A 10,354-nucleotide genomic window follows, 5' to 3' on the forward strand; every position below is an offset into this window, starting at 1 on the left:
TTCAAAGGTAACAGGATAGGTGGGCACCAAGGAAGAGCGGGCACCTAATTGGCTATTTTTTCAAAGATGTTAAATAATGTAATATTTGGAAAATGTTTTTAAGTAAAGTATGATTAGAACATTTGACAATTAAGGTCTAATATTTCTACTATTGCTACAAAACCTGTATATCCAGTCATTTCATTTTGGGGCATAAACAAGAAGGTGAGGGATACCGTTCATGACACATCATGTATACTTGTTTACATAACTTAGACCATTTTTCAAATATTTAACATTTTTACATTTTGGACAAAATAGCCAATTTTACATCGAGGTGCCAAGATGTCCCTAGTGCCCACCTACCCTGTATCCCAGGGGTTTTCAACTGGTGGTCCGTGGACCACTGGTGGTCCGTGAAGGTATTGCATGTGGTCCCTGACCATGCACAATATTTAGTTTTATTTTGGAAATAAATAAATTAGTAACTTGGTATTGAGGACAGGGGAATTAAATACATTATCATCATTATCAGTGGTCATTTGAGGAGGCTTATGCTTCAATTCCAAAAGGATTTAGTAGACTCTGTCAAGAGGCACATATTATGAAACACTTGTGAAGTTCTGGATGAGTTGTCAGACACAATTCACAGAGCTTAGAGAGCAAAAACCAAATGTATAATTGACCTTTTACTACATATCACTGTGAGAGTGGTATTTTCCACTCTGGCATACCTGAAAAATGTGTACAGGGCAAGGTCGGCGACAGAAAATGACATAGGACTCTGTCCCTGTCCACCACTATGACCAAGAAGAGACAGACATGGACCACCTGTAAGTATGCCATGGACCACTAGTGGACCATGGACCACTAGTTGAGAAACAGTGCACTAAACACCTAAGATGACGTGTCAATGTTGTCAGTTATTGGGAAGTCTGAGGTCAAGAAGTTCCACAGAAAAGGGAGTTAGAATCTCAACAAGGGGAACTATTGTGCAACAAATATCAAGCCCTTAACAGTCATTATTTAAATTTTAAGCTCTCTCCCACACCATGACCATAGCTTTTCCCCCTACACCACCCCTATTAAATCAAATACTTTCTTAACTTTGATGGACTTATGAAGTATTTTAAATCCCATGGACCGCCTGCGCAGACCTAGTCCCCAGGTTGATTCTTAGTCAGGGTGGTGGTCCCTGGTTCACAATCAGTTGAAAACCCCTGCTGTATCCGATTCAAACACCCAGACTCCGTGGTGGTGGGCAGCTATGTGTTAAGGCTGTAAATCAGTTTGTGTGAGATACTTGCCCGATCCTCGAGCACAATTGGCAACACCCGTCGCGAGGCAGAGAGGAGTCTGTAAGAGAGAGCGAGATAGACACATGAACGGGCAGTTAAAGTCGAGAACAGAAATCAAGTAAAGTGTGTGTGTGGGTCTGTCTGTCTGTGTGTGTGTGTGAACGAGAGAGAGCGAGAGATGCATGAACGTGTTGGTTTCAGAAAATTCCTCTGTTTTTGTAGCGCAATGTTTCCTGAAACCCTTCCGGTTTTTCTTTACACTGCAGATTCCTGCAGACTACTGCTGGCATGGAGTTATTTCCTCTCACACAGGTGCTCAACAGCGCCATCAGCTGACTTTTTGTGTGGGGTGTACTTCTTTAACACATGTACTGTAGTGTACGCCCGACATTTAACCCGACTGATCTCCTGACATAGTCAGGACAACTCAGTTTGGTGTGTAGGGGCCTTTAGGGGTTTGTCTCCACATTCCATGGATGTACCTAGTCACAGTCAAGAGCACTGTTGACAATGTTCACACGGTGGCAATTTTGCTCCCCACCCCTAATTACTTACTGTAGGAGCAAAATGCTGCTGCCACGGCCAGGCAAGCGATACCTACTGTATGTAGCCATTCCACCACATTATGATTGTGGTGGAATGTCACCTGTCAGCCATCAGACTGTTGAACAAGATAAACTTTCTGTAACCCAACGCTATTTCCGCGTTTTTTTCTACCCTTGCATGTGGCTGGTGGTGAGTACAGTGCTTCCTGAGCAGAGCTGCTTCTAAGTCTTTCAGCAGAACTATCACGTCAAGGTTGAAAATATGCAAGTCTTGCACAAATCTCAAATTTAATTACTCAAGTCTAAAGACTGCAACAGAGGAAAAACCCAGCTAAATGGAGGAGAGTTGGTAACCAAATGACCCTTATAGATCTTTACCTCTTGAGTGTAAAATGAAACATTACGGGTCCATTTGGTTTCATGTTACGCTCTCAAGAGTTAAATTATTGTTAAACGTCTGCATTTACTTAATTAAAGTATTGTTAATTTGATCAACGTTGCCTGTAATCTCTCCTATGGTACCAACATCAATACAGCATGGAATTGTGGACAAAATCGTATCAAACAACAACAAAATAGTCTAAATATTATACAAATGGTGGTCCGTGGCTCAAATACTGAATAAATAATGGACCTTGATATGAAAAGGGTTGAAAACCACTGCTTTAGTCCGTTGAGAAGTGCACATAGGCTGTACTTGTCAACCTTGCACAGTCTTAACAGTATAGAGGATAGCACATAACAAATCAACACTAGAGACATTGTATGAGGAAATGGAGAAGTCATCCGTAAATATAACTTTCATTCTGACTCACTGCCAATAGCTCATGTGAGCTTTTCTTCTAAGGCCTTCCGTTGACGTAGGATATCTTTTTAAACAGCTGCCAATATTTCACCATCATTAAAACCACAAGCCACGATCAGATGATCAGAGCTCATGCTGAGTCTAAGCCCATCACTTCCAATTTCGTACATTGTGGTTAGAAAAAGGAAATACCATAAGTGACTAAGGGCCCCAGCATACTTAAATTTAAATGGAATTAGGCATGTTCACAACTTGTACGCAGGCAGCGTTAAGTACTATTTTTGGGTAAAAAAAAAAACTATTGAACTTCAAGCTATAGGAGGTGAGAGTGAATCCACGTTATCAGTCTGGCCAATGCCAGGCTAGCAGACCACGGCTGGATAATAAGGGAGAAGCCGACTGATGAGTTTTACTTTAATCTTTATTAAATGATCACACATTAATACACAATAATTTCGTAAAACAAATTGCACCATGACATTTGTATGTTAAACCCATAGCCTACAATATAAACAGTCAAATGTATACAGTGTATAATGCAATGCCGAAAATAAATCTCAAACAGTAAAGTTCAACAATAAGAGCCTACAAGTTTGAAAAACAATAAAATGTCAGTCACCTTGTTCCCTTTCCAGCTCGGTGCTATAAGTTCGCTTGACCGTGGCATGTCCATCAGTTCCAAAATGTTGTTTATGTTTGTCCGTCCTTTCCTTGACCGTCCGTGCCATGGTCCATAGTTATGCTGTTCTCGAAATAAAAAATAGAAGTCTCAGAGACCTGACTTTGGGCAGGAAGCCCTTCTAAATAAAAGTTTTCAGCAACAACACACACGCAGTACTGTAATTATTGAGTTGCAATGGGTTTATATAACCTGATGCCTTTTGTGTTTATGTACCCTCAGATAACCGATGCATGGACAGACGCTTCCTTCCCACACGTTCCAAACAGCTGCTGGCCCTGGCCAGTTTCCCTGGGGCTGGAAACACCTGGGCTCGGCACCTAATAGAGCTAGCTACTGGCTTCTACACTGGCAGTTACTACTTTGATGGCTCACTGTATAATAAAGGTAGGCTTCGACATGGAACTTTTTGAAGGTCTTTTGGTGCACTGCAGCAGTCAAATGAAGACTACTGCTGTGCACCAATAAATCATTGTCTAAGTTTGTGAGTGTACACTATTGTTTGCGCCTCCTTGTCTTTGAGTCTACACCCATTACAGTACTGTACATAAGACATTGGAACTGAGCGCACCGTTCCATTTATTCAACATGGAACTAACATGACTTAAAGCAGACCAACAGACCATATTATTATTTATAACAGGCCATTTTGCTCTTGCACTGGACTGGATTATACAGTTATTTTGCATAATTTCAGGTTTTAAAGGGGAGCGAGATCACTGGCGTAGTGGGAGGACGCTCTGCATTAAGACTCATGAGAGTGGAAAGAAGGAGATTGAAACCTTTGACTCCAGCATCCTGATGATCCGGAGCCCTTACAAGGCCCTCATGGCAGAATTCAATCGTAAATATGGCGGGCACATTGGCTTTGCGTCACAGGCCCATTGGAGAGGGAAAGGTGAGTTCCTGAAGTCATGGGGGGGGGGGGGGGGGGCTTTGTCAGAGCACCCATCTGTGTCCCTTTTTGTGCCCATATTTTACTTTACTTATCTTTGTTTATTTACGGGACAGTGCACGTTAATGAACATTCAATACATGTTCAAGATAGTGATCTCATGTAAACATGCCGGTGGGGTTGGCGAAAGGGCCTTTCTGTGAGTTTGCATGTTCTCCCCGCGTCGCCTAGGGTAGGTTCCCTCACAAAAAACATGCAGTAATCCTGGTCTCTATACTGCCTCCCCCTGGTCAGCCCGGGCGCCTGATGGAGGGGAAAGGAACTGGTTGGAATAACGTGTTCCTTCCACACGCTACGTCCTATCGGGGAATACCGGGGTGATAAGAAGCGGCCTGCTCACTCCTCATGCATTGAAGGAAGCATGAGCTCAGTTCGGGGCTCTACCCAGGCTGGCAGAGGGAGAGTAGCACCCAGGATTACAGCTTAGCCAATTGGTACTGGGTGAAACAATTGGTTACAAAAATCATGGGATAAAAAGACAACAAACAAAAAAAACATTCCGGATTTAAAGAAGCTCATTTCCATCAATTATATGGAGATATCTGTATCTATCTGTATACCTCTGTCCCTTTTATGCCCATATATAGAGATATCTATCAGTCCTTGTCCCTTTTATGCCCATATATAGAGATATCTGTATCAGTCCTTGTCCCTTTTATGCCCATATATGGAGAACCCTATACTCATCACCATATGCCCATAATATTGGCATGCCAATATATATGGGCATATCGGTTGGATCAGCGGTTCTGGACAACTGGATATCCATATATGCCTACTGTATATATGGGCATATCTGTCGGATCTGCGGTTCTGGACCAACGCTTATCTGAACTACTCGACGGCAGCATTGCAATCCCTTTAGTCCTTGCTGATGCGCGGGCCGAGGTTGAAGTCGGTTGGTCCCATATATGCGCATGATTTCTTTGTTTGTTTGTTTCTTTATTTTCACTTACAACAAGATTTTAAGATGATACACAAAGAATCAGTAAAAATGTGAAGGAGAATGCCTAAAAACCCTCCAGGGGCTTGAGATGTGGCATTCTCCAGGAATGTTTGTACATTCATTGTAGGATAAAATGACATCAATGTGGAATATACACATCTATTAATAGACATTAATGTCATACAGATGAAAAAACTAAAACAAAAAAAAACGATATGAACAATATAACAAAGAAAAGAAACAACAAAACATATCTCAACAATAAAAATCATAGGCACAAAAAGTAAACCTCTGGGGAAAATATTGAACAAACCCAGGTAAATTAGGCAGACCAAAGTATTTAGTGGTTGAGAGAAGCGATTTCAGAACTTTCTTTAGTTGGTGAGAAGACAACTCCAGTAGATGTAATGGCAGAGAATTCCATATTTTAGACCCTTTATATTAAACTGAGTTTGAGACGTACAGGTCTGAGGTGATTTGAGCTACATGTTGAATAATTATGGACCTGAAATCTTGTTTTTCCCAGTATAGAAACGCTTCTTGCCAGCTTAGCTCTTATATATGAAATATGGGGTTTCCAGCTGATTTTGTGTTCTAGTATCACAGCAATTTTTTTTTTTCATATACTCTTTCTATCTTTATATTATCTATCATCACAGTTGCTTGTGTGTCAATTTTCTGATTTCCAAAAAACATGATCTTTGTTTTATTCAAATGTAATGTTTGTTTGTCTGTCAAATTTGTCAAATTTGTTTTTGACAAACCACAGTTTCAATGTATTAATTTCTGATGTGATCACCTTCAAACACAGCTGCAGATTGTCCCCAGAACAGAAATTATTAGTGTTGTCAGCAAATAAAACAAATGTTAAAATAGTTGATACTTTGCAGATTATATAAAGTATGAACAGTTTTGGGCCCTGAGGAACCCCAAATGTGATGTCCATGAGTGTTGACTTGTGCTCACCTAACTTTGCAAATTGCTGCCTGCCCATCAAATAGCTTCTCATCCAGTTCAACACTACCCCTCTAATACCATACCTTTCCAATTTATCTAGTAATATATTGTGATTAATAGTATCAAAGGCTTTTTTTAAATGTATAAATGTTCCTATAGCATACTTTTTTTAATCTATACAATTAGTGCTCAATTAATTCCATTAGTGCTAAAGATGTACATCTGTTTCCTCTGAAGCCATATTGGGTGTCAGTCAACAGTTTGTGTTTCTCAATGAATGTTTCCAGTCTTGCATTGAATACGTTTTCTAAAATCTTAGAAAACTGAGAAGTTCTATTCTCACGCTCATTTCAGTAACCATAGTAACCCTTCCTGCCACAGTCTTCCTGTTTCTGTGGTTAAATCGATTTTTGCCGAGAGAAAAAGAGACGCATGCACAGCACAGGGCATCTCACATGCTATGCAAACAGCAGCACATTTCCCTTGGTTTCTTTATTTATTGGTGTAGCGATGATGTAAGAATGAAGAGAACATTTTGACAGCTGCCACTTGTAATATTGCCGAGCAGCTTGTGAGTCAGCTTGACATTGTGTAAGAGACCCCAGCTGAGGCATCTCGGTGTCAATGGAGGCTGTAGGCCACAGGGGATGATATAGCTACTGACAGCTATTATAGCAACTTTTAAACAATCTTTTACTTTTTCAAATACAGCCTTTGAAACATTGTGTCTACAACAGTTGTCCAGCTGGTGCAGGGGTAAAGGGGTTAAGCCCACCACTGTGGAGTTAGAGTATAGTCTATGGTCCATATTGTACATGGACTATACAAAACATGGGGGGAATTGGCAATGACTAAATTGGAGAGAGAGAGAGAGAGAGAGAGAGAGAGAGAGAGAGAGAGAGAGAGAGAGAGAGAAAAAAGGCATTCTACAACAGGCAAAGTCTGATATTTGGAAAAGAAGGACCACAAGGACTAGGTGGAGTGGGTCTGAACAGTGTGATAAGACAATTGCTCAAAAACTGACCTTACAGTATGTAATATTCTGCTCACCATGGCGCAAAAGATACCTCCCTCATTATTGTTTCCAGACCCAAGGGGTCGGCCTACATGAGGCTTTGTACCTGTTTTCTCCATACATGGGCATGCCCCCTTTGCCTTTAGGCCCCAGCCATAAAAGTCTGTCCCCCTTTCGTCCATATATGGGCATACACAGGCTGACACGTCATGTGAAGTCCGGCTTATAAAAGTCTGTCCCCCTTTCGTCCATACATGGGCATAGACACAGGCTAACACGTCATGTGAAGTCCGGCTTAGCCGTGACGTAGTGCTCTGATCTTATAAAGTACTTATTCTGGGTCTGGCAGAACCAGGTCTCCTGGTCTTGTTTTGTAAAGACAGATTTGTTAACTCAGCAGACCCTTAAGTTTTACTTTTAATATCCCCTTTTAATACTAGATACTTGCTAATGCAGCACAATTCTTGCTGGCCAAAACTTTTATGGCCCATCACTTCCTGTGGATCATTATTATTGTAAAGAAATTAAGAAGTGAGGTCAGGGTTCTCCAAGAAGTGGTCCTAATGTCTGATTTAGACCTGGTTGCATGCAGCGTCACGCACCGAAAATAGCCGATCTACTATAGCTCTCAACACCAGATCGTCAGTAAGCATAAATCAGTGACTGTCCAACTTCAATGTGACCTGGAGGAAGGACTTCATAAGTAATGACTGTGAACATCAACATAATAATTTATCTCCATTACTACTTGACATTTAGCTGTTTTTGTTTAGTTTTTGTAGTTGTGATATTTTTCCCTTCCCTTTCCTCATCCAATGCAATTTTGTCTTTTTAGGCCAATTTGGAATTTATTTTTAATCTCACCCTCAAAATGTATCCTTTTATTGTTATTCTATTAATTTATTGTAATTATTCTGTATATGGATACAAAAAAAAGTTACTTAAGAAACAACACTTTTATATAATTTCATTTTTCACAATTTATGTTTTACAGAGTGGCCTGAGTTTGTGAAGAACTACGCTCCATGGTGGGCGTCCCACACCTTGGACTGGCTGCACCATGGGAAGAACGTCCATGTGGTTCACTTTGAGGACCTCAAGAGGGAATTGTTCTCCAAGCTTAAGGCAATGGTCCTGTTTCTAGGCCTGGAGGTTTCAGAGGACCGTCTGCTTTGTGTCGAGGGTCAGAAGGATGGCAACTTCAAGCGATCCGGCCTACGAAAGCTCAAGTATGATCCTTATACTCCTGAAATGCGTGCTGACATTGACAAACTTATCAAAACAGTCGATTCTGCCCTGACGAAAAGGAATATGTCTGGGGTTCCAGAGGAGTACAAGCCAAGGTGATCTATGGGAAACAACCTTTTTTTCAGTAATTCATTCTCTCTTCCCTCCCATGTCATTTTTTGATTGATTTGGACAGCAACTTCATCCTGCTCATTGTAATAGGAGTGGTAATTACTTGCTGTAGATTGGGAGGTCATTTAGGGAGTTAATGAGAAACACTTCATTTCCTGCTCTATGCATATGTACTGTATTGGTATGTGGACATGCCTTAACATGAAAAAGCTGTGACCTGTTTTGGAAGCACATCTAAGCTCATTATGGCTGGATTATTTTCAGCTGTTAAAAAAAAAAGTGGACCTCATCTAGAAGTTGTATTAACACTGTAACGGGTGTTATATGAACTTATTTATATGCAGAATATGAATTGCAATTATGGAAAATGGTCTGCTGCTATCACAGATATAGACATCAATCTCTCTTTTGTACATGCAATAATATTCCCTCAAAACTTCTGAATTTAATGTTCAACCTTTTTGCTAGGTAGAAAACAAAAGGCAATATGCAGCCATTTTACTATAATGTAAATTGAATTTGAATTTACAGGATAAAAATCTTAAGGATTCGATTTTCAGTCACGGAAAGGTAAAGAACACTATTCTTTTTGTAACTCCCCTCAGAGATGATTAATGAATGCCTCTAGGGCACTGGGTTGAAATTTTAGAAGTTGGAACATAATTTATATAATCTCGAATACTTATTCATTTGGTTTTGAATATGTTTTTTTTTCTTAACACTGGACTAACTGCAGAAATCCAAAACACATGTCACTGTGCAAGATTTACCCCAAAGATCACTTAAGTATTAGGCATTATATTCTAATTTATAACATTAGATTGATAGTAGTAGTATTCATTCCGTTGTAGTTTTGATGACACTTGCTTATATAGAATGAGCATAACTATGTTCTCTTTTGTTAGTTGCTTTATTAAAATACAAACTATACAACAAATACCCATTGGTAATATTCAGTTCCATAACAGTACATAGAAGTGTGAAGCATTTCATTTGGTTTGTGCAGGCCCCTTCTCAGTGCCATTCGCATTATTCTATGCCATACACTTAAAAAACACAGGTGGCTAACAGCCATGCAAGATTAAAGACTTCCATATATTATGACCCATATATGTATATTTTTATAGTGTCTGCAAAAACATGTAAAAAACAACAACATTCTAATGCAAGAGAAAAATGGGAGAAATAATTTCTATTTTTGACACATGCTTTATCTTTTAGTGACTCTTGCTCTCACAGACTGGCACTTTTGGAATACGGGAGTAACATTTGAATGTATTTTATATAGAATGAATGTAATGTGATATGGCCCAATGAATAAGAGAAGAACCTAGTGTAATATTGTTTATGGTAGTTACAATTTCAATGGCATGTTGCGTAACACCAGAAATAACCAGGAAGACACACTTTGTTGTTCAAAAGAGAAAACATCATATTCTGTACAATTAACTTCAATATATGCCCAAGATTCTCCTGTTATTAAATGGTATTTGATGATGCGATTGCAGTGCCTATTTTTTCCCCTGGCAGATGTATTGTATTGCAATTGTACACATTTATCTCAATTATTGGTAAATAAGGTGCAGGTGTCATTTAATGCATTTACTGGAGAAAGGTAATTACACCAGAAGTTTTGAAACTTGGTGTGCAGCGTGAAATGCGAATGTCTTTGTGTGTGCACCAAATAACATCGTAGCTACATTATTGGTTATCCATGCACTGAATAAAGATAATAGTCTCATTAGACCATGTTACAGTTGAATAAATGATCGTGATAAGGCTCATTGGTAATTCCTTGATGACCATGATCTTCATT

General features: G+C 39.7%; 1 protein-coding gene across 1 annotated transcript in view; it reads left to right on the forward strand.

Annotated features, from left to right (window-relative positions):
• The window catches only part of wscd2 (WSC domain containing 2), a 56,656-nt gene extending 46,616 nt beyond the window's left edge, over positions 1-10,040 (forward strand). Inside the window, exons 7-9 of the mRNA XM_080432583.1 lie at positions 3,529-3,693; positions 4,004-4,204; positions 8,174-10,040. Of these exons, the coding sequence (XP_080288709.1) occupies positions 3,529-3,693; positions 4,004-4,204; positions 8,174-8,526 (719 nt within the window). The 3' untranslated portion in view covers positions 8,527-10,040. The remainder of the gene's footprint in view (positions 1-3,528; positions 3,694-4,003; positions 4,205-8,173) is intronic.
• The last annotated feature ends 314 nt before the right edge of the window (positions 10,041-10,354 follow it).

The sequence above is a fragment of the Gymnoscopelus braueri genome (assembly GCF_963280865.1).
Source record: "Gymnoscopelus braueri genome assembly, chromosome: 7".
Taxonomy (NCBI): domain Eukaryota; kingdom Metazoa; phylum Chordata; class Actinopteri; order Myctophiformes; family Myctophidae; genus Gymnoscopelus; species Gymnoscopelus braueri.